The sequence below is a fragment of the Aplidium turbinatum genome, chromosome 12 (genome assembly GCF_918807975.1).
Source record: "Aplidium turbinatum chromosome 12, kaAplTurb1.1, whole genome shotgun sequence".
Lineage (NCBI taxonomy): Eukaryota > Metazoa > Chordata > Ascidiacea > Aplousobranchia > Polyclinidae > Aplidium > Aplidium turbinatum.
This window is the reverse complement of record NC_137483.1, coordinates 2,835,752-2,860,752: the sequence shown is the minus strand read 5'-3', so window position 1 is coordinate 2,860,752 and position 25,001 is coordinate 2,835,752. Positions and strand designations below refer to the sequence as shown.

General features: G+C 36.8%; 2 protein-coding genes across 2 annotated transcripts; one reads left to right on the top strand and one right to left on the bottom strand.

Annotated features, from left to right (window-relative positions):
• Positions 1-4,646: 4,646 nt before the first annotated feature.
• Positions 4,647-11,500, top strand: LOC145781419 (uncharacterized). Its single transcript, XM_082593203.1, has 5 exons — positions 4,647-4,903; positions 6,665-6,718; positions 10,311-10,411; positions 10,599-10,707; positions 11,035-11,500. The coding sequence occupies exons 1-5, from the start codon at positions 4,739-4,741 to the stop codon at positions 11,278-11,280; spliced, it is 675 nt and encodes a 224-aa protein (XP_082449329.1). The 5' UTR covers positions 4,647-4,738; the 3' UTR covers positions 11,281-11,500.
• A 792-nt stretch (positions 11,501-12,292) lies between these two features.
• Positions 12,293-23,216, bottom strand: LOC145780926 (methylenetetrahydrofolate reductase (NADPH)-like). The gene is made up of 11 exons (XM_082592593.1): positions 22,965-23,216; positions 21,872-22,110; positions 20,871-20,981; positions 20,423-20,616; positions 19,763-19,869; positions 19,162-19,283; positions 18,683-18,842; positions 17,951-18,131; positions 17,445-17,627; positions 14,556-14,777; positions 12,293-13,833 (listed from the first exon to the last, which is right to left on the bottom strand). The coding sequence occupies exons 1-11, from the start codon at positions 23,135-23,137 to the stop codon at positions 13,624-13,626; spliced, it is 1,902 nt and encodes a 633-aa protein (XP_082448719.1). The 5' UTR covers positions 23,138-23,216; the 3' UTR covers positions 12,293-13,623.
• Between the last annotated feature and the right edge of the window lie 1,785 nt (positions 23,217-25,001).

Below are 25,001 nucleotides of genomic sequence, written 5' to 3'. Positions count from 1 at the left end.
TCCTCTCTTCAATATCTTTTGAGCACAAGAGTGTTTGAATTACCATTTCACTAAATGCGTACCATGCTGAACGCTTGATTGATGGCATGACAGCGTCCACCACAACTTCCTTCTGCAGCCTTAGCAGTTGCAGCTGAAACATGATATGACGAGGACCTTCTGTCCAGGTGTGCTTTATCTTGATGTTGAACCAGCACGGAAAGTAAACTCCAACAACGTATTCCACTATTAGTCTTAAGTTGTTGAGGGTTTCACCTTTTAAACCATGTTTTGAAACCCATATGCGACACAGTCTGTTTGCTGTTGTCAGCCACCTGGAATGGTTCACCGGACATATTTCAAGAAGTGCAAGATTTGTGGGAAGTTGCCCTGTCCTTATGGCCTTTGCGATCCTATATCCATACATTTGATCAGTAGAGAGATCCCTTATGACATCGTCATGCAGTGAAATAAGAGGCTCACCAATGGAGATTTTGGTAAATGAAGGATCCACTTCAAGTTCAGTAGCAGTGTCTAGCATTTTTCCAATCTTGCCTGTCCACTTGTTATGAGACAATGTCTTCCCATCCAGTTTTGTGATCAAGTGACGTAAGGGTAGCTCATTAGTGTGTAGAGAACAAACCAACCAGACCAGCTTACGACCAAGTTTCACCTCTACCCAGTGCATGCAACCACCCCCCCAACCAGTATTAGCGTTCGTTGAATCACCTCCAATGGCTTGCAGATTGTTATCAATACCCTTCTTCTTAATAAAATCAACGAGATTGTCTGCAATAACTTCTGCTGGTTTTTTCTGTAAGCTTTTCTCAGGAGTGAAATGGTACAAATATCTTCCACCTGGCTCACTACATACACAATAATGCTCTTCTTTAATGACGCTGGGAAACTGACGATCGGAATTATCTGCTTTCAGCATAACTTTAGTCATATCTTGACGACCATCAAAGAAAATACAGTCAATTTCACCCCTGCTACAACGATCATCAAACTCTTGATCTAGAAACTTCATAACTTTTTCTTGGGCCCTCTTGACTTTACTATGATCAATTACAAGACTCTTGTCTTCTTCACTGATCAAACCAACATCTATTAAGGCAGCGGTGGAGATGGCAGCTGCGGCACGTAGGCCAACACCATATCTGATACTTTGCATGGCAACATTACGTATCTCTAACGTGTTGTAGAACTGCTTGTTGCTATAAGCGGAAGATGCCGATGTACTTGGCATTTGAACTGTGACTTCCTCATCTTGAGTTTAAGCACTGTCACTTTCATCATCTGAGAAAGTAAACGAAACATCTGACTGACAGTTTTGCCTGTATTTATCTATCCTTCTTTTCTCATCTTCTTCCCTTTTCTGCCTTTTAACTTGCCTCTTATGCTCTGGCAGATCTGGTAATGCAATCTGATGTGGTCCAATTGAACCAGTCTTTTCCCTCTGACCTTTGATGAATGTTAGTTCTATCAGAGGGATCTTCATTTGGTTAGGGCAAATACAAATAACATGAGTTTCTTGTTTACATCCACCATCTTTTGGGCAACCAAATTCAAAACAGCTAACAATTTTACATTTGCAGTTAAGAATGTCGAAGAGTTTGTCAAGTTTTGCGGTAAACTCTTCTTTGATCATCAGTTTTCCTCTCCCAAGAGAAATGTTTTTTGCCTGCTCCCAGCTCTCTCGAATTTTTCTGAGGACAGTAGCTTGCGAATTTAGCACAGGACTTTCAAATAACCTGTTTGCTCGTTGCCATTTTTCTATAACTTGTGGGTAAATATCTTTAGCAAGAGCAGCTGTCGGATAATTTCTGACATCTTCGCAACTTTGTTCTCTTACCAGTAAATCAAATCGCAAAACATCTCGAAGAGTTGGAAGCTCTGACGGCAACAACTCCCTGCTTGTACCAATGAAGTTACTCATATGTGTGAATGCACTAAGCCTCGTCCTCTTGGAAGCCATTCAAACAGTAACAGAAATCTTTGAACTCGAAAACTTTAAGAAGCAGCAAAATGTCTTCGTTCTCTTCGGTAAACTCAGCTGTATATAACACTCAATCCAACATAAATCTACTCCTGAAAGTAGTTTTAACTTAACTCGAAGTAATTCACGTCCTACAAAAAATTCATAAAAGGACATGACACTTTTTGGATTATGCATTGTTTAATTAAAGCTAAGAAAATGGTGTTTCATCCTCACCACTTCAAAGTTTATTGTAACAGTAACACTACCGCAAACCTGTAAGTCTTAATTGCAAAGATAAACTTACCTTGCCAACAATAGTAAAACTTCTCACACGCTTATAATAGTAAAACTCTCACAAAACGTCATAACGCTTGCTAACTACTTTTATTTTTGCTACAACCAGCCCCCAACAGATGCAAATAATGCATCGTTATTACGCAGTAAGGTTAGCATTGATGTAGATACAGTTGTTGCAGCAAAATTCTGTGTTACGTCACAATTGGAAAAGAAAACTTACTAATTCCTATCAGCAGGAGGAAAACTTGAAGAAGCAAGATTTCGATAAGCTTTTTACCGAGCTAAACTGCTTTATTTTTCGTTTAAAAGGGTATTTTTAGAAGTTTTACACCAAGCCACAACTTTTTAGCACCAGTCATTGTTGAGATTTGGCAATTGAAAAAATCAACACGCCCTATTGGTCTACTGCACAAACTTTTGAATTCGGTCCTGACCTGATCCTGCTTTTTCACAAAATTCAAGGTTGGGTCTTGATCTGGACAATTTACAATGATCCTGCAGGATCCAGATTCAATCCATTGAACACCTCTGTTCAACTGCCTATTATGTAGTTAATACGTTGTTGCTAGACACCGTCAAATAAATTTTCCCCCAACCTGCTGGACGAAATAGAACTTCTTTTATAAAAATGCAAGTGAAACGCTGCTAATTTGTACAGTTTCCAAGACAAATTTCGCCGCTGTTTTTTCTGTCTGGTTTTTGTCTGTGTTTTCCAATTGAATTTATGAATTTGACCACTGTGCACCTTTTGCATATCCACTTGAACGTTCTCTTTTTTATTTACTGATAAAGTAAAAACTTCCTTTCAAGAATTTCCTATCTCTGTTCTGAGGGTTGTGCTCTGTCTAAAATGGTCTCCCAGGCGTTTTTCATTGTTATTTTAGCCTACTATTTTTGTGCAGTTTTTTTTAGCAATTGCAGTAGTATGGAATTACAATGTATCTTGTAGTGTTGTACTGTGATTTTTTAATGAATTTTTTGGTTTAAGTTTGGCTACAAAATTTATTCAGGTAGTATTTGACTCTATTTTCTTGTTGTTTGTTCTCTATGGTTTTCTTTCTTGGTATTTTTTTTTTTTATTCAATTAATTATTTCATATTTTGCTATTAACTCGTCCGGAAAAAAAAACAATACTAGTAGCTACAACAGTCAAAATATTAGCATGTCAATCAATGAGAAAAGGTGGTGAAATCTTGAAAGGTTAAAGACAATCCTGAATATAGTTTATATACGGTAGTCGGTATATGTCTGTAGTTATCACAGCCATAAAAGACTTTTTCACTGTCTTTATCATGAAAGATCAAAAAGCATTAGCTTACCGTACTGTGGTTGCAACATCATTATTGGTAGTTATGGTTACAAAACATAGGTTTACAGCTACCGTTACCGAAATTTAGGCTTCCAGCCAGCTGTATGACTATTGTACGGTACCTTTGTACCTTGCAGTCTAAATAATCGTAGATAGATAGATAGCCATGGTACAATATAATTTCTTGCATTGTTCGTAATAATTGCAGGCTAGACTGCCATGAGATGTCGAAAATTATAACCAGCTGTATTTCCAACATTTCATTGGTCAGCATGACTGATTTTATCAAGGGATAAAACAAATAAAAATAGTTGATTGATGAAACTTTGAAAATAAAACTGTTTATGGTTTCATTTTTAACATTTTGTTGTAACCTAGTCTGTATCATAGTCATTAGAATGACTAAAGAGATGTTTTAATCAGATGCCAGGTATATAAATAGTTTTATTCTGCATTTAAATGTCATATTGGTTGTGTACGGTACCTTCTTGATTCCTGAAGTTCATTTGGTGAAACAACTAATTGTTGATGAAAAAATGGCAAGATCATAAAATGATGGTTCAGTTTCCAGGGTGTCCGCTTAAGTATTGCACTACAAGAACAGCTTTCTATTCAGCATCACCTAGTGGGTGGAATTATTTATAGAGCACAGTCGACACATTTAAAACACACAAAGAAGCGCACAGTTGCACATTTCACTTTACCTATTTACATCAGTGGGTCTGCATCAAAGTTTAAATCCTTTGCATGTATAAATAACTGCCAAGGTTAAGTTTTCGAACGATCTTTCTCAATATGAAGACAAAGATTTCCATAGTCAAATGAATACAAAGTGTGGGCTAGTGTATAACCTATCTATGTTAAGCTGCTCTTGCCCAATTTTAGCACGAGTCTCTACTTAAGTTACTCTACCTGTCGTAGTTCTGCCTCGAGGTTGTTAGCTTAATGCAGATTCGAAATAATGAAATATATAAGTATATTTTGAATGTGGTAATAAACTAATAATACAGTTTGGCCTATCTGTTTATTGATATTACTTCTAATGTTATTATTTTACTTTTTACTGAAGTTATTCTTGTGCAATATATGGTCAACTGTTTGGTGTTATTTTTTCTAAACTGTTGGGTGTTACAATTTTGATAAAGTGCATATTTTGCGTTCACCTTAACATAATGGCTGAAGACAAAAGTATGGCAAATGGAGACAATATTAATCATGAACCTTCAAAGAAAGTTACACCAGTAGATGAAAACAATTCCTCAATGGATGGTATCAAAAAGACTGTTGAACAGCCTCCAGATGATCCTGGGACCAGTGTTACATCTTCTACTTTAGAGGTGGGTTGGATAGAAGTCTTTTTTGTTAAGTAATAATTCTGGACTCCCCATTACATAAGCAGTCATATAACAAATCCTGTTTTTGCAAAGTTCAGTTCATGTCAGGAAGATCTTCAAGAACATCGTTTTTTTTTTTTTTTTGTACGTTCTAGTTGAGTCCATTTTGATTTGTAGGCTAACCATAGACTCCTTAAGTAAAGGACTGGAAACTGACGATCTCGGGGTTTTTAACTTGAGTCCGAATGATAACTTGAGTCCTGGCTTAAATGACTTCTAGAGAAGCTAGAAACACTATCTTGGATTTCATATTAGGGTTTTTGAGGATGGCGAGTTCAATAGTGTTATTTTCAACACCGTTTGAGGTCATTTTCAAGGTCAAAATATTATATTTTAAGGTCAAATTACAGAATTTTGATCATTTTTGCCCAATTTTGCGTCTAAATCGTAAAGCAAAACTGTTTGAAAGAAGTCTGTGACAAAATATGCTGTTACATAAACATCATATGTATTTCTCAACACTATGGCTATTATCTATAAGAGTCAATGATTACAATATAGGCTAATACACAAATTGACAATACATAACAAGATGACACTATAATAGACAATGTCTATCACTAGTTGGAAAGCTTTTCTTGCCCCCTGAGGCATCCCAAAGGCTTTTCTTTGTCACTTACATTGAGGACATAAGCTTTCAATTGAATGTTAGCTAAAGTAGTACAAGCAGCATTATACTACTAGCTAAAGGTGCATCTACAAAGGATAACAACTCAGCAAAATGAAACCGGCAACGCATTTCAGTCTTGCCATGCAAACTCCAGCTTTGATTTCAATAAATTGTTACGTCACAAAGGCTTGGAACCGCAATGTTTTGCTAGGGCATATGAAATCACCAAAATATTTCCGAAAATAAATAAAAAGAACTTCAAAGAACTTACGCAGTGTAGAGAAAATATCTTACACAATAGATGCAGTAGGTGCACAATATCATATTTCGTCACAGACTTCTTTGAAACTAGTTTGAAACAGTTTTGCTTTACAATTTAGACGCAAAAATGGGCAAAAATTCTGTAATTTGACCTTAAAATATGATATTTTGACCTTGAAAATGATCTCAGGTATTGTTGAAAGTAACACTATTGAACTCGCCATCCTCAAAAACCCTAATATAGAATCCAAGATGGTGTTTCTAGCTTCTCTAGAAGTCATTTAAGCCAGGACTCAAGTTAATCATTCGGACTCAAGTAACAAACCCCGAGCATGGGAGCTTCCAGTCCTTTACTTAAGGAGTCTATGAGGCTAACTGACAATTTTGCCCCGAATTAAATTTCTAATGTGCCCATTTCAGTTGGTAAGATTTTTAGAAAGGCTAGTTTTTCACACTTTGTTAGAAGAATCTTAATGACGTTCACAATTTATGTGCATCATAAAAGTATATAATATAATACTTTTAAACATCTAAGATCTACGTTTTGAAGGTAGCCTATTTCATATTAAACATGCAGAAAGTGGCATATTCCTTTTTTGATCACTTCTATGCTAAATTAGGCTTGAATATTCCTAAACCACTCCTAAAAATTTTTACAACATTAAAATATTGCACAAACATTCAAGTAATTAGATGTTATGTAAGAACATTTTGTTTAGATGAACTTCTTGCTTTGCACTATTGCATTCAAAAGATGATTGAACAATAAACGTTGGCTTTATGTTCAATGATATATTACAAATAGAAGACAAATCATATTTTATGTATCACAGGACAATACCTCCTCAGAAAATTCAAATCCCATTATTCACAAAAATCAACTAACGGTAATAATTTATTTGTCAATATTGCTTGTAACTATTGCATAGTGGAATTGCAAATACATAAAAATATTTCTAACTTGTCATTACAGTATTGATATTTTTTCTGAAATAATTTTAAGTACTTACAAGACTATAATTGAGTACAATTTATTTTTCATTGATAGAATGCAAACAAAATGTGGTACGGTATCTAATGCATGATAATCACACCAACAAACCGATATGGCAACATTAAAAAATGGATTAAAATGGGCATGCATGTATAAGTAGGATCTGCTACCATTCGGCGAGTCCGATTCGGAGAGTTCCCTATTCGGAGATTTTTTGAACATTTTTTTAAAAATTATCATTAATTTTAAAAATTAATTATTTAAAAATTATAGGTTTACTCTAAACTGCTACTTAGGTTTCAACTTCATCTTTTATGGCAAACGTTATTTGGCAACTGTCTTTTTTTAGTTGACACGTTTTCGCTGAGACTTTATCTCTTTAACCCCTATTGTTAATCATGAAAACTGTTGTTTTGATGTAAAACACATATTTTGAACGAACCCAGACAACAAAATTCGTCATTTTTACATTGATTCCAACGTCTGCAGACGTTGATATTGTGGAATAAAATACAAAATTCTCTAAATAAACAGAAGAATCGGACATACATCTCTCTGTTATCATTTTTAATGTAAAAATTCCTTTTGTGGTCCCTTTGTCTGGAACAAATAAAAACTGTGCTGTTGAAATTTCCGATTGTAGTTTTGGTCTCAATCTCATCATCATGATTCGGAGTAAGATGTTTGTTAGGTGATTCACAAGGCTAATTGTTCTGTGGAGTGAGCATTCTGTTGCTCCGGTTTTCTTTGGTAAAGTTATGAATATGGAACGTACCATATCACTAGAGTCTTTCCGGTGTCATAAATATGATTTAAGATCTCAGTGGTTAGGTCTAAACCCCACTCATCTAAAGCTTCAAGAATTTAAACTATAAAAGAAACGATATTGTGGAATATCCTAGTATGCGTATCCTAGTCAGCTAAAGTTCTCTTTTCTACACGATTTCAACGTTTAGCGACGTCAAAACGATGTAGAAACGGCAATTTCTGCTGGTTGGGATAACTAGGCTACGGTATTTCAACGTTTAGCGACGTTAAAACGATAGGCCACACATTTGGTTATATGTTACTACAATGTAAAAATGAACTGTTAGACTAACTGGGTTCTTGGAACAAATTTTTACTGGTCGGGATAACTAGGCTACGGTACCCGATAATTTCCTTTCAATCCAAGCTGTAGGCAGGCCCGGATTTAGGGGGGGGCAAAGGGGGCAGTTGCCCCGGGCCCCCCAACTTTTGAAGGGCCCCCCTATGTGGAAAAAAATGTGATTTTGTGTTATTTTTTTCCTTTTGGCCTTTAAAGTTTCTGCAAAATGCTGTGCAGTACTGGACTGATGCTACTGTAGACGTAGAGATAGTTTTTCGCGCCGTAGGCTTGAAAATTTTTTTTGCACGGGGCCCCCCGATCTAAAAGTGCCCCGGGCCTCCCATTAGCTAAATCCGGCCCTGGCTGTAGGCCACACATTTTTTGATCCAAACTACCGGTAATCATTTTAACTATTTAAAAGTAGGCCTACTAACTTATAGACATAAACATGTTTTTTTTTGTAACGTCTTTTTTTTATTTTCCCTTCATATCTTAAATTTTTCTGAAGGTGTTGCGGCCCTGCCAAATTTCTTTCAACTCAATCACTTACTTCGATCACAAGCACGTTTTAACGTTCGCGTTTTGTCGCTTCTACCTTTTTCTCGACCTTTGCTATGTTGACGTGTATTGTTTTTGATATGATGGTCACAAATAAAAACAACTGAACTGACATGACGAATTTTCATTTAATTGTTCAAACATTTTATTTCTATTTTGTCTGCACGATTTTAACGTTTAGCGACGTTGAAGCGATGTGAAAACGGCAATGATAAATAGGCTACGATACCCGATAATTTTTTTTTTCTGCACGATTTCAACGTTTAGCGACGTTAAAACGATGTAAAAACGGCAATAATAATTAGGCTACAGCACCCGATAATTTTCAAAAAAAAATTTAAAAAATCTCCGAATAGGAAACTCTCCGAAAAAGGCTGTCTCCGAATAGGGAACTCTCCGAATCGGACTCGCCGAAACGGGCCATTCCGGTATAAGTATATAGGAAAATTAAATAAAAACAGGACATGACTATGAAACTTTCAGGAATAAATCGAACATTTTTTTCGCTTTGTTTAACCAAATTCCGATCTTTCTGTAAAGACTGTAAGATCGTATAGCGGTGCGGGTTGTCTGATGTTAAAACACCTGATCTACACTGAGGTGATTCCACTTGAACTTGTCTGCTCGCATACCACCAACAAGCTGGGATGATTGTTCTATGTTGGAAAAACGCGCAATTGTCTTCGAAGCACTCAATTTGTCCTCGTCAGGTCGCGGTTTTTCTCTGGGGAAAATAACCGTGACTTTACGAATACGAAAACGTATAATAATAATAAACAGTTACCACAATATACAAGTAGACATCATACGTTTGGTATGTTAAACTTCATAAGAGATGTACGGCTGGTTAACAAATGAGACAAACTATGAATAAAATGAAAATCATATTTACCGGTTGTTGACAACCCCTTTTCCAGAATGCATTTACAAGGTGATACGCCTAAGCATTATATCACGACTAAATAGAATAGAATTATAGTTAACAAATACTCCAGAAAGTCTAATATAACCTTTCTTAAATTACGATCAAGAGTTCATTTCAATAGCTCAGTTAACAAATACAGTAATCTATTTCTAAACTGCTAAACAATTCTATCCATGTGTGAAATTGACACAAAGGAATGTTCGCGTAGCTGAGCTATTATTGCTGAATTAGAGAAATAACGCAAAGTTCTTCTATTTAAAGCCATGAATTAGGAAAAAGGCTATTCCTGATGCTGAATGTAAAAACGTTACAGTTGCATAAAAAGGCCGTTCGTTGACGTTAATGCTGAGTATTTCACAATACAACGAATCTTTAAGAAATTGACACAAAGGAATACGTTTACAAACAAGCGAACCCATTTAGCATAGAATCAACGTCAAACTGTGCTATGCCAACGTATACACAGATGTAATCTCACAATAATTAATCAACTGGAAGGAATCCGACAACACAGGCTATTTTCGATGCGTTGAAAGTTAAAAATAACCCTATTTCAGAAATATGGGCGCCACTATATGACTAAAGGAGGCATAGACTCCTTTTTAGTCTGAAAACTGTCAGAATCTAAGATAGTTAATAGACTTGTTTTTTCCGGACGCTACAGACAAAGGGAGAATTTAAATGTTGTTTCTATAATCCAACAGACAACCAAATTTCCAGATAGGAAAATTTTGATTTCGCTCACACAACTTTTATATTCACAAAAGTGATGTTACAAAGACTTTGAGTAAATCATCAATACAATAACTCACTATTTACTAATTGTGACCCAGCAGGTGAAAAGTGTTTGATTTTGTTTATTTCATCGTAACTTTAGGTCTGAAAACGTTTTACATATTCTATGTTTTGCATCAGGATGATTCAGATACTTCCAGTGATAAGAGTGACACAGATTCTGAGGATGACAAAATTAAAGCTCCTATAGAATTACTTGGCGAATTTTTACTTTATATAAGGTACAGCATTAACAATAAATTAACTTAAACAATTTTTCAATCAACTTTGTCAGTTATCAACAAATTTTTTTGAAAATAGTGAAGTTAAATTATTCCACATTTTTTCATAGTGCTATGATAGTAAATTAGTGACTTTGGTTAATTAGTTACTAATACCAAAGCACTTAGATGTATTTGTGTATTTCAGAAAAGGAAATTGGTTAGATGCCAAGAAATTATGTCAAATGATTTTGCTTTATGAGCCTGAAAATCCTGAAGCTTTGCAATTTCGTGGTGTCATTGATGAAAAAATTCAGGTGATAGTTTCCTTAGGTTGTTTAAACCTTATTATAAGCGAAGAATGCTGTTGACAGTATTTTTAGGTTACCTAAGTCAGTTATTTGTAGACAAATTGTGTAGCCTACATCGTAAGTTAGGCAATAAACACAGTCTGAGTTTGAAGATTTCGGTGACTGCCGGAGTGCAGGGTACACAAAAAATTATTTTTTCAAAAGGACTAGCTAACTGATTATTTACCTTTATACAGTACTACATGGAAATTTATGTTCAAATGCCTTTTCCAACTGAATTTGCAGCAATTTTCAAACAACTGACTTGGTTTTAACCGATTTTTCTTGAATTAGGTTGAGAAAGAACTCGCTGAGGAAGAACGTAATGATGATGATTCTGGCGATTCATCGTCCGATGGCGATGAGGCTTCCACTGATGATGACAATGATAACAATGATGATGACAGAGCATCATCATCGAGTGAAAGCGAAGATGAAGATACGTCAGATGATGATGACGACAAAAACCATGAACACTTAAAAAATAAATTGATTTTTCCTAAAAAAGACGATGATGATAAAACTGAACCGAAAACATGATTTTCAACTTTTTTGGTGATTGATCGTTGATCAGCGAATTCAAGGCGTTTTGCAACTTTGCAATACCGTAACTTACTTAGATTATAGAAAATTTTGTTGTTGTAGGCTTATTTAAACTTTATATCGAATTATTTTCTACTTTTACCGATTTTGTCTCTTTAACCCGTGCTATTTATGTCTGGCTTGCTGCTTTTGTACACCTACCAATGATTGGGATTTTTTATGTCTTTCCTTTGACTTATTACCTTTCGGCTAAAATGGCAAAAAAAGTTACATTGTGGTTTTTTATGTAAAGACCATTGCACCAGAAGAAATTTGTCGCCTGTAAGGATGAGGATTACCCGACGGTCAAAAGTATGCTGGTCAGATATCCGTTGAGAGCACGTAGTTGTGTTGGCAAAACGATAATGACATGCACTCAAGGTACAGACAGAAAATAACTTCCATGACTTTCAGTGCACCTACACGTCTTCAACTATCTGACCCAAGCTTGTATGCACCAATAAAACTTGCCACCCTTTCCTGAAGCAACAGCACTTTACATATCCGTCTTTTCAGACACTTTAAACTGCTGATGCACATGATGAACAACTTTTCGTTTCCCTTGGTCGGAGTAGTGTTACTCAGTTCAAGGCCTACTCATCTGAAAACCCTCATAATTGGTTTTTCACACTCCCAAAAATCAGCACCATAACGCTGAGGATATACTCATGGCCTGTTATCCCCTCGTGGATCAGCTACCTGTCTTCTGACATAACGCTCCAACTGAGCCACTGGAGAAGACTTTGCATTTGACTTCTATAACTTAATAAGTTATTTGTACAGCCCTAAACATTAAGTTTTTGAAAACCTAAAATTTTGTCCATGTGCTGAAAGTGCCGATTTTAGAAACGAAATATTTTTTTGTCGAATAACCCTGAAGGCCTAACATGAACACTGAACAACCACTGGTCTGTTAGCTTTGACGCAACCTCAAAGCTCTTACGATATGAAGGAAGAAAACAATCACAGAATTCATCTCTTGAATTTATTTTCAAGCTCACTGAGTGGCCAAATTGCATGTGCATATGGAATTAATGCACAGCAGGATATGTGCATTTTGTGCAATTTAACATCAAGCTGCTTAAAGCCTAGAGATGTGCTTTCAATCAACAAAAATCTGGAGCAATTCTATCAGCAGCAGTACATACAACGGTAAAAACTTGCTCTCAAATACCAAGACAGGGTTTCCAAAATAAAAAAGCAATGCACGGTATAAAAGGTAAAATATTTTAAACAGAATTGCTTCTAGTTACTTCAACTAACAATCGAAGGTAACAGCTGATGTGCCAACACTTTCACAGTTGAATGTCATAGAACACAAAAGGCAAGCTGCAATTTTCTACTAACTTACTAACAATGCTTTTCAAACGTTGGATGGAAACACTGATGTTGTGTGACGATGACCATACAACAGCACATAGTCAAAAACAGAACAATTAGCAAATAAAAACTAACAAGATTTCTCGTTTGGTTAATCGTTATGCTACTTAGTTAGTGTCTTAAATCAGTGTCTACTTAGAAATATCAAACGGGATAGCTGAGTCCAAACCGACTGAGTCAAGATGATAATGACAAAAAGAAACCAGAAAATGCCCACAATACAGATGGAAGAGTCGCTGGAGACAACTGGTCGATGTTTCGGGATAAAGACCAGGCTCCTTTGAAGCAAAATGGATGATGATGAGAGCGACTTTAACCACTGTGGGCGAGTTTCATAGCCTACTATTGTCAAATTGTCTGCTCGCGCGCCCTAACATGGAATTGGCACCATCTAACCCGCGTCAGATCTTCAGCCTCGTTGTGATTAGCTGCGGCATACAGCCGTACATTATCCGAAACAATGAACATCCATGTAAAACACAGCAAACAGAATATCTTTGACCCCGTGTGGTACACAGGTTATCGAACATCAGTCCATGCAATCCCACAACAGACCTAAGCACCAGGGAAGGTTATTTCAGATCCGTCCGTGATAGCTCAATCGAAACGTTGTTGGTAAACGTTAAATTAACTTACTTGAAAATTGCGAGCAGACGGTTGCTTATGGTCATAGCTCCAAGCTGCTACGAGCTACTTGCATTCAACAACCTTCTACTCGCTATGTTCAAGTTCTTTACCACCAATCAACTCTTTAACTTACATTGTAAATGCAAGTAGGTTGTGCTATGGAAAGCAAAGTCAAAGGTCTCGGGGTACTCTAACTATTCAATCGGTTAAAAACAATGGCAGAAAGCAAAAGTTCATGAAACGATAGCCCAGTCAGCTCTTTTGTTTACGTTCATTCAAATCCCACGAGTCCATTTATAAGGAGTTTTTCGTGCCGGAGCTAAGCTTGGCAGTTTCTAACATGTCGTCCAAGACTTTCCATAAGATGTTGTCGTTTGGGAATTCATTATCAACGAGATTGACAAGAAAATAGTTGTCGGAAATGTTCTGGATAATCTCTTGCGATTTTGACCCCTTCTCATATATGCTGGACCACTTCTCATTCCACAAAGCAAAAGCTTCATCCTTAATAAAAAACAACATGGTTTTCGATATTCAAAAGTGTAGTGGTGGTAGCGTGGAGTGACGCGCAATCATGATCACTGATCATACAATCAAGCTCATTGTGACAGATAACTTACTTCACAAATCGTAGTAAATAAATTCTTTCAGCACCGATCGTTTGTCTGCATGCCCCACTGGTAGGTGCTGTATTGCAGAGCCGCATCGGAAGCAATATTATTATAACTATTGAAGGCGTTGCGACCTCATGCGAATGTTATCACTGTAGTTACTGGAAGCGTTTTGCTTCCAGTAAAACTAGGAACAAAACATCAAAAATATAAATAAATTAACAATTAACTTATTTTACGTTGCAGATAGGGTAGTAAAAGGTATTAAGCGCAGATAGGAAGTTGGCCACTCCGCACAAGGTGACACTTTACGTGTCTTCCTATCTCCTTCCGTTACCGAGATATCGCATACTTTCTGCAAATTATCACACGCTTCAATTTTTTTAAATTTTAGGGAGCTGCGCACACTTTGAAAATCGTACGTTTGAAACAATATTTTGGATCGGTTGTATGTGACCAAAATTCGATCTTATTAGACCCCATCCCATGCCCTTTTGTTTTCAAAAATCGTGGAAAATTGAAACACCCTATTCTACATATTTTCTCGACCTTTGCTTTGTCTACAGATGTTGTTTTCGGTGTGATGGCTAGAACTGAACCAGTATATTTTCATACCTTCCACGTTATAAAGCTGATAGGATCTACCACAGTTGGTTGAATAACTTCTTTTCCTGCAAATATTCCCCAAGTCACAGCATTCGGATAATTCCTGTCGGCATTCGTAAAGTCGTCCTGTCCACATTTGTTGATCATGTGGTAGAGAACTTGTGGATACTTCGGCAACACTGACTTCAACGCTTCGGCAAATCGCTGGTTAATGAAAAACTCCAAGTACGCCTGAAAACACACGCCGCTTTAGTAATCAATTAAAGTTAAATGGTTTTATTACGGGATAAGAGTCATGAGTGCATGGGATCTATAGGAGGCATGATACAGAGAAGTATTTCGTCCCTTCTCTTAGGCATTTAACTTAATTGTTGTGCATTTAACAATTCTATTATCTGATCTAAAAAGCGACAATCCGAATTTTCCTCATTGATTTTGTTTTGCCGGTTGCATGGTGAGACAGCCTGGTCGATGCAAAGTCAATCTGGGTGATGCGCAGCGCAGGAGAAACAGCGATAATGCGCAGCGGTGCGACTTATTAGAAAAAACAACAAAATTTGATATTTAAAAGTTGGTTATTTACAGTTAAACTACCCAGCTGTTCAGTGGAAACCAAGTGTCCAAATCAAAAAAGGATTGGACGGTATCCAGCCTAAAATCTTTCTTTTCATACGTCTCCTATTTTCATACGTCTCCTATTTTCTCTTAGTTTTCACTTTGAAGGTCGGATTTATAACTTCGCTGCTGTAAATAAGAAAGCGCTTGTATCGAGTAGTGATCATGCACACACAAGCTGAAATGCGCAATTGGTCACAACAACAGTCACGCGCTGAATGCGTGGTAACCACGTGCTACTTTGAAATTCGGAGCCAGACAGTGATACAAAATGGCGGCTCGGTCTGTTGTGTTTGTATATTTGCAGCAAAAGTGTGCTTAACTAAGAATCTCGGCTTGGACAGTTACGGCACAGAATTAAAAGTTTACCGGTGTTATTATTAAGATGATAAAGTTTTAGACAACAACAATTGCAGCAAAAATTAGTCGTAAATCAACCGGAAACAGTGATGCTGGCAGCTCGACGGTGGGTGCAGCTTAATGCGAAGTATAGCGATACAATTCCCTTTCCCACTCTGGAGGATAAAAATGTGACAGAAAACAAAAAACACTTTAGTATGGTATTCAGCGTTAAGATAAACTACGGAAGGTATAATTTCATATTTTCCAGGCTATCTAAATCTTCCTACAATATCACATTGTTTGTGTTACGTTCACTGTTCGAGCATTAGCAAGGAAAACAAGTTATTTCCTTTGTTTCGGGCATTTAAAGATAATGTCCCCACTGATTAATAACCCCTGTTGATAATTTGTGCCATAAACAGCCATAATTTTTATCGGATATTTTGATAATTTGTGCCATAAACAGAGTTTTTTTAAGCAACTGACTGATTTGTTTTGATGCTAAAGCAGCTATGTAATGCCCATTGTGTTGTTATTTGTGAACGCCACTTCGTTTAGTCGTTTATTTGTAGGGATGTGCCAATTACAAAATTTTTGCCGATGCCGATTCTTAAATATTTGCCGATTCTGATGCCGATTCTTTGGTTAAATGATTAAAGCTGCTTTTAGTTGGCGCTCTACAAGTGGTTGCGATTTTGTTACAAGTTGCTGCCTTTGAAATGTCTAAAAGCGTTCACTTTGTCGCATGCTCTAGGCAGCGTGATTTTTTACGATAGTTCTTCACTTCTTGCGCGCTACAAAGTGGTGATAGACCATAAGTCCATGGATAGACACGCGTTTTATTTGTCGTGGAAATCAGTTAAAAGAGAAAAATTGCCATCGCTCACAGAGTGCAAAATCAACGTAGCTCAATGCAGTGTGCAAAATATTATCTTGTGCGGTTTGCAGTATTTTTCTCGCAGAATTCAAGAAGGTGCCAAAAACAAGAAGAGAAAAAGACTAGGGTGTAAAAGAAAATGAACACAGCGGTATTGACTATACAAAAACCTTTAAAAATGTAACACACCAGCCTTGCATTCAAAGTGCATCAATCTCAATAGGCGAAAAAAGAAAAACATAGAGTTCACAAAATGGCGGACAATCGTCATAATTTAAACTCCCGCTCTCCGAATGCTCGTTGACGCTGATGCGGTTGTTCAAAGAAGCCGTTCTTTGATCGGTATTTCCACGTGCTCGCGCTACTTTTGATTAGGAAACTTTGATAAAGAATCGGCAATTTTTTTCGATGCCGATTCCGATTCTCCAAAAATTGCCGATACCTGCCGATTCCGATTAATCGGCACATCCTTATTTGTTAGTGCGTCTGCAAATCTTACATTTTGTCGACTCTGTGTTTCTTGACGTTGAATCAACGTAGCTAGAAGTTTGAGCCGGCAAAGGCAGCTTGTACCTTTTTGTGTATGACGCTATCATTGGAATCATTTCTCTTCCTTTTTCGTACTATAAATGACGTATGTTCTCGTCATGTAAAGCTTGAACTGTAGTGTACTCAAAGACATAAACACTGATAAATTTCCCTTCCCCGATTTTGCCTGGTGGTACATTGCAAGGGCACGAAGCTGGTATAATGCAGGCGAACTGCGCATTCGATTGCGCATTCGTAATTACGCGATTATTCGCTCGAGAACAAACGAAAGACGCACTTGACCTACTTCTTAGTACAATTGATCTATAAGTAGCAAGGCAATTAAAAAGTTAAAACTGGCTTGTCTAAGGTGTAATTTGACCAAATGAGAGCAAAGTTTGTTAAAAATGGCTGCGCATTAGCCAGATTGACTAATCGATCTTTCAAGTTGCTTGTTGCATAGGCTAGCACTTTTTTAAACAATATGCCAAGAGCTCATCTTAGATGATCATACGCAATGTGTTATTAAACCTCACCTTTTGAAATATGTAACCCCCTTTGTCACCCCAGCCAAATATGGGGTGGGTTGATGGTACCCCGTTTACGTTCGGCTGTGAGTTGATAGTAAGAATGCCGAGGGCGTTGTACTTAGCCAGGGTGTCGCTCAGAAAGCTCGTCTCCTCCGACAAGCCATCGTCACACCAAGGTGTTTCCAATACCTGGTTGTTAAAAATATAATAAAGTTGGTTTAAATGCCTTCACCCTGTGCGTATACAGTATAGGCCTACACCACAGTTTGACACGTGGAGGAAGATTTAAGTCAAGTAACTTCAGAACTCACATTCACAAAAAAATCACTTCTTAAGTTGCATAAAATTCTTTTTAAAAAAAATGTGCTGTCTTCTTGAGTGAATGCCACCTGCGTCAAAACAAGCCCCTAAATTTTTACGAAGAAATGTCTTTTAGATCCAAAACAAAGTATCAAAAGAAAACAGTGAGACCACTCGGTCCAAATGTTAAACATGCCGCCGATACTACTCACTTTTATTCCATGTTCGTTTGGATTTCCAGTGATGAAATTTTGGAATACTTTCCAAACATCTTCTTCAGAAGAGAGATGATGACCCCATTGGTCTCTCAAACGCGATTTTGGTGTCCGAGACCGAAGATAAAACAAATGATAATCCCTTAAATTCCCGAAAGCTGGAGATGCAGAATCACCCCTGACAAAAAATAAAACATTTATTAAAAGCAATTTTGTTATTTCAAACTTTCTGCAATTTGACGTTAACATATTTCAACTAGGATACAACAATATATTCTAAGACCTCGGAAAATCAGAAAAGCTATTTGCGGCTGTCTTTCAACATTTTCAAAGTGTTTTAGCACAGTAACAAATTTGAACTTTAATTGCCATAAACAAAAACTGACGTCCATACAATATAATGGATTCTTAAGCGAAAGATAATTTTCAGGGTAGGGGAGGGAGGTTTTGGGCGAAAATTCAATTAGTTTACCAGGGGTCATAGAAGATACTGTTGTATCCTATAATCAGGGCTAAAGTTGAACTTGAAAAAAAAGCAGATTAACCCCTCTCTCTCTTACTGCAAGGAAAGAATCGGCCACTCCCACTAGTGGAGACAAAACCTAGTTTGGATGATGATGATGAAAGCAAAACTTACTGAAACATTTTAGGCGGCATCAGTTTGTTATAAGCCCTTTAGTGGAGATTAATTGCAACAGAGCAAAGGTGTTAGCTTAATACGAGACCCACCACCGGCCGTTGGGAAATTCATCCCAGTTCAAAGTGCGGTGGATGTAGCTCTTCGGCCGATCGCACCAGAAAATGGGGCGCACTTCCTCATTGGCCCGGCGAGCAGCATTGCCAGATGATTTGAATGGAAGAGGTCGCTCAATGCTCGTTTTCCACAAACCTGAACAAATAAGCTTTTTATAACCACAATTTTCTAAAAATCTGAAGTGAAATATAAATGAACGCTTCAACCGCAAATGGCTCTTGTTGTACGGGTACACTAGCCTATTGCACTTGCAATAGTTTAATGCTGTTTTTTATCATAACTACATTTTTCAAAAATATGATGTCACAAAAGCAGAACACTAAATGAGTCACATTTGGCAAGCAAGTTTCAAGCAATGTCACGACAAAGTGCAACTATAAACCTCGACGCACTTCACTGAGTAATCTTAAGTTGAACTAATGCAGTGAGGAAAGCATATCAACAATTTACTAACCTAAATTTTTCAAGATTTGAATTGTTGCAGTCTCTAGGTTGAGCGTGTACATATGCAATCCACATACTTTTCCCGACTCTAATAGAGTCTTGCACATTTTTGTCGCGTGGTCTATGCCATAACTGCAAAGAAACAAACATGTTTTTTATTATAAGCTGACTAGCTTGCTGTTAAAAGTTTCATACTTAAAATCATCCAGTACCAACAGTCGGGTATATTTCAAAGGTTTAACAGCAAATGTGTTAGTTGATGTGTACTACTGCTACAATGTATATATTGTATCTGATACTGACAGTTGTGTCTAAGAACATCTAGTGAAAAAAATTGTTTTCTTTTAACTAGGAGCTTTGTAGCGATTTGAGATTCAGCAATTACGCTTTGCCAATTTGGTTTCTCATAAATATCATAATAAAGAAATATAATGTACATGTACATATAACTGACATTTTGAAATCAATACTGCATCAATTTCAGGTCATTATTGTAAGTTTTTACGTTGGTAAGACCTGTGCAGTGTGCAATATGCATATAAGTCGCTATAGTCTACCACAAACGGTTGAAAGTACAGCTTATATTCAATATTTTTAAAGAATCAACTTACTTTCGAATGGCTACGTCATTATCTTTGATCGGTTCAATGGCTTTTTGGACCTCATCTGGAATTTTCAGCTTGGAAAGCTTTGTCAGTTGAACCAGTGAACGATTAGTCTAAAATTATGCAAAAATACTAAACGTCTTTGACACATTGCCAGCAATCCAACTATACAAACCCCAGCATCACTTTGCTCTCTCGGTGTGCTGTCTTGTTCTTGTATATATACATGATGGCCATTTGATGTGTTAAAAATGTTGAGTGTAGTGACATTGAAAAGAGTTCTATACTTAGCAAACTATCAGAGCAGTGTACAATGGAACACATTTCAGGACCGCTATTCTTATGTAAAGTTGAGAACAAAAATAAATACATGTCAAAAGTGCAGACATGAAACATTAAAGGAAAACAATTCAAGGAACTGGATATAGACTTTTTGACTACGTCAGTTGATACAAAACAACTTAGCAATGCCTTGGAAGCAAGGAGCATTTTAAGTTATGAAATCTTGTAGGGGCACTGTGTTCTGAGCTGAAATCACCTCACAATATTTGACCAGCCATTGTTTGCAGAATCATTTATCTTGTTGGGTTTTCTGCAAGTTATCAAGAAATACACATTTTGAAAAACATGATTCATCATTTTCGAACAAGTCAAATCAACACTTACTTGAATAGGAAATATACCAGGGAGAATGGGACATTGGATTCCAATGTCACGACAATCTTGAAGGAATTTTAAAAACTCTTCTGCATTAAAGAATAATTGTGTTATTATAAAGTCTGCTCCTGCATCCACCTTTTCTTTCAAATGATGAAGGTCATCTTCATATGAACAGCTCTCAGGATGCCCAGCTGGATAACCTGAAAATTCAAAATTGGTTAAAACAGTTTAGAACAAAAAAGTATGTAATTTTAACTTTTTAGTTTTCGAAACAACAACAACATGCCACAAATTGAACACAAATCAAAGGTGCAAAACATACAACCCATTAGATGAAAATGCCATATAATCACCTTTGTGTACACAATGGTGTATGGAATTGAATTATCCTATCCTTTACACAAATACCTTTTCAAACAGAAAGAACATTTGATCTGTTGTTCTTGCATTTTACCTGCGACACATATTGTAAAGTAGTCTCCATATTCTTTGCGAATAAATTTTACTAAATCAACTCCATAATTGAATCCATGTTCATTCTTTTGTGCATGATTTTCATCACAATCTGCAAATTTGATAAATAATTTAGCCACCCCTGAATTTAGTAAACCAAAACCGATGTTACATTTTCAAACTTAATTGTAAGGGTTAGGGCTGTGGTTCTAAAACTAGAAGGTAGCTTGTCTAAAGATTTTCCAAGGGGTTGCAAACGTGGTAAGCGGTTGTACTAGCATGCATGCTTGATGTTTGATGGAAACTACAAATAAACATTGTTTTAAAATCCCAAACCTGTAAAACTTGTGTAGTTTGGCTTTAAATAGGCTTTGATTACCAGACAACAACACTGTCTGTTAATATTATCATTGAATGTATAGCTTACATAATTTGTTTTATTTTTTGCATGTTTGGCAGTTAATATGGACCTGTTGGTCTGATAAAAGTAATAATTAATAGAAATACTTATGTCACTTTATTTATCAAATGCCTGGTGAACAAGTTTAACTCTGTCTATAGAAATAATAATTGCAAGTTAAACTAAAAAAAGGGGTACAAAATTTTGAAAGTAATGTCAACAAACAGATTAAAAAGTTCAAAAACTCCTGAGTTACAGTTATATAAATTATTTTTTATAAGATTTTTCAAATTTTGTCTAAACTTGCAACATCACTTAACCATGACACAAACATTTGCAAACACCATAAAGTACAACTTTAATATTATCTACTACTACTCCATGATGTTTCATTATGTGATCCATGTGGTACGAACGGTTGGACAATTATTATAATATTTTAGCAATATTAGGGTTGGCCAATAATGGCCATGAGTTGGATAGCCTAAATACTTATTATATATTTTAAACTACAATTTTAGTGAAATCTCTTTTTGACCAAGTTTATTTGTATTGATTTTTGCGTTGCATTACTGCTTATAGTCATATAAACAACTCCCAACCTCCTCGAAGAGCTAAAATATTTCTTATTCCAAGTGACTTAGTTTTTTCCAAATTCTTTTTCACAGTATCACAAGTCTGCTTCTGACAAGTCATGTGCAGCATAGTTTCAAGGCCGCAATAATTCAAAACAGTCCCAGCAATTTTTGTTGAAGAAGTGATTTTGTCACCACCTGGGTCACCAGCGGGATGCCATGTAATGTCGATAAACAAAGGACTTCCTTGGCTCATTCGATCAAATCTGTGCATAAAATTACACACAAATCAATAAATCATCTATACAAGAATTATTTCTAAATAGCGATGTGTCCATCACATACAATTGTTGCTCTCTCTACTTTACAAAGACAGTGCCAGCACAGCTGTATAGGGATGTAGCTAAGAATATTATTATCTCGAATCCATTGCAAAGTGCCAAGTAAAAAGATTTGATGCTGTTTTAGAAAGGTTTTTAGTGTAACCGGACAGGGTATCAAGTCCATGCCTGCTGATTCAGAGTGGGGGCATTGTAATCACTGAGTGACTGAGTGCTACTATATAATATATATAAGCTATACAATTCATATAGGCTATACAACTCAATAGAAAAAAATGGTATATATACAGGGTCACATGAACTCATGACAGCTGAAACTTATGCTTTTACAAATATTCATTGCATGATAAACAATTGACAGCAGTTTTTATTGAAACCTTGTTAGGATGACATTTGGCAATTTATATACCTACGGCAACAGTAGTTGTTTAGCCTCATCTTATTGCAAAAAAAGCAACAATTTGTAAATCACTTTGTCCATTTATAAGGCAGCCTTATTCGAAAAAAGAAGACACATGACAAGACACTGCACAATTAGGATGTGGTATACAAGTCCCCCCCCCCCCCCCCCCCCCTTGGCAACTCATGACAAAGAGGATTTGACCAAAACATGTAGATTGAAGTGTGTGAACAGAAAAGCAAAGGTAAAGTAGTTTCACCCTATATGTTTGGTTGAGTCCTGTCTTTGTCATGAGTTACCAAGGGGGGGGGGGAGACTTGTATACCAGCTCCCACAATTATTATGCTGTTTAGGACAGTTGGTTTTAAAACTAACTTACCTTCCAATTAAGTTAGCAGCTCCCTGTTCTGTCCTGGGTGGAAAAAATTCCAAAGAGAAAAAAGGATCATTTGCTAATATTTTATTTTTAATTTTTTTAGACAAACTATCACTGGTGAAGGACACTGTTGGTTCTCTTCCATTAATTCCATTTTCTTTTGAAACTGGGCCCATTGTGAATTTCTACAATAAACTGTGACTATCAGCAAACCAACAATGTTAAGAGTCTATTGACTTCACAAACACTAAACTTATCAGCTGAAAAGTGAAAACGTCTGTAACAAACCATTACAATCAAACGCCTCTCAAACAACAAGACTCAGAAAAGCCTCACAACAAAGGAAACGCTGTAGGGACTTACCCCATCTGTTTAAAGATTGCAAAACATACCAACTTTGTAATTGATTAACTCAATTCTTTTACTGCAAACTTATCATGCCTAAACATTGATTTCAGCATTAAAAGTTTTTTGAAATCAAAAAATTACAGTTGTTCACTAAATTACCTTCATACAAACTCACAGACAACAAAAACATGTTGACGCAGCTGCTTCGCGCATGTTGCTTTTCAAAGCGAAGAATGACCACTCGATTGAACTCGTTTATATACTGCGCCTTTTTCTTGCAGAATTGTTTTACACGCGCCCTCCACCGACAATAATTTTCAAAAATATTGTTTGTTAGTGGCGCTGTTACAGTATCATAGTGTGACTCAAAAAGTTGTTGTGGAACTGGTGTGCTGCGGCATAGACGCACAATCGTGTGGCACGAGGTGTGAAGCGAGACAAGAAGCCCATGGTCTGAACATATAGCCTAGCCCCTAGGCTATATGTTTTTTTTTCTAATACAGTAACATTTGAAAGGCGCGTGACTTTGTGACCGAAGAAGCTGCAAGATCAAGCAGCGCTGGTTTGATTCTCGATGTGTGCGCTTGAGCAACCCATTCCTAAGGACTGCTCTCCATTCAGCGGAACCTAATGAATGGAATAATTTCCAGGCAATAAGACTTCGACAATTGGAAATTTCACTGTGTGAATCTCGGTATCCGGCCCTATGTCAAGAGCAGGCGCGGATTTATGAGGGGGGGCCAGGGGGCCCGGGCCCCCCCCGAAATTTTGTGAAAAATTGTATGTTTCCGCATCAAATGGTTTGATATGCTTCTAAACAGCTGATATTAGTCCCTCGGCATCACAATTGATGAAAATGGTTGTTTTAATGTCTATTTTCTAGCATATCGTATATGTCGTAGTATCATTGTTCATATCTGTTTAGCTTTTTCTTTCTTTTTAATTGATTTTCAAATTTTCTGGCCCCCCCCCCCCCGAAAAAAACTCTTAGATTCGCGCCTGGTCAAGAGCCTCTTTAAGTAGGTGCAAAACTACCAGGAATAACCAATCAAGGCTTTGTCAGTCCAAGAATAAAGATTCAATACCAAACCAGGCGGTCTAGTCATCCCAAGGAACTGCCTGTTGTGATTTTAGAGCACGAAATTTCCAGAAGTTAGAGCACGAATTTTCCAGTCACGCACATGCCGGTTGGACTATCGCCGTAGCCTGTTTTTCGGCATTTTGATAAACTTATTCATCAACTAAATAAACTATTAAGCTACAGGGGAAACCGTTATAACCACATAGGCTACTCAAGATCGAGTTGGCTCAAAATCTATTTGCTCCTTAAGCTGAAATGTGAAGGTAAGAGATGTCTATGAACTTCATCATCATTTTCAGCCTGTGGGAGCCCACTGCAGAGCGTAAGCCTTCCCCTTTTCATGCCAATTTACATGATTATGTGCTAGTGGGTACCAATTGGTTGTATTGCATTGTTGGTCAATGTCGTCCCTCCATCTCACTTTTGGTTTTTCTTTCTTTCTTTTGGTTTCTCGTGGTGTCCATGTTGTTAATTTTTTAGTCCTGATATCTTGCTATATGACCTGCCCAGGACCATTTTAATTTCTTGATTGTGCTTAATATATCTCGTAATTTCGTTTGATTTCTGATCCATTCGGCAGTCTTTTTATCTCGCCATGTTAAACCCATTAA

Coding starts and splice junctions, on each gene's coding strand:
- LOC145781419 (XM_082593203.1), top strand. CDS start 4,739: ATGGCTGAAGACAAAAGTATGGCAAATGGAGACAATATTAATCATGAA. Junction 10,412..10,598: donor GAATTTTTACTTTATATAAG/GTACAGCATTAA, acceptor TGTGTATTTCAG/AAAAGGAAATTGGTTAGATG. Junction 10,708..11,034: donor TCATTGATGAAAAAATTCAG/GTGATAGTTTCC, acceptor TTCTTGAATTAG/GTTGAGAAAGAACTCGCTGA.
- LOC145780926 (XM_082592593.1), bottom strand. CDS start 23,137: ATGGGCCCAGTTTCAAAAGAAAATGGAATTAATGGAAGAGAACCAACA. Junction 20,982..21,871: donor TATTTTAGCTCTTCGAGGAG/GTTGGGAGTTGT, acceptor TCAAATTTGCAG/ATTGTGATGAAAATCATGCA. Junction 19,870..20,422: donor CTGGTATATTTCCTATTCAA/GTAAGTGTTGAT, acceptor GCATAATTTTAG/ACTAATCGTTCACTGGTTCA.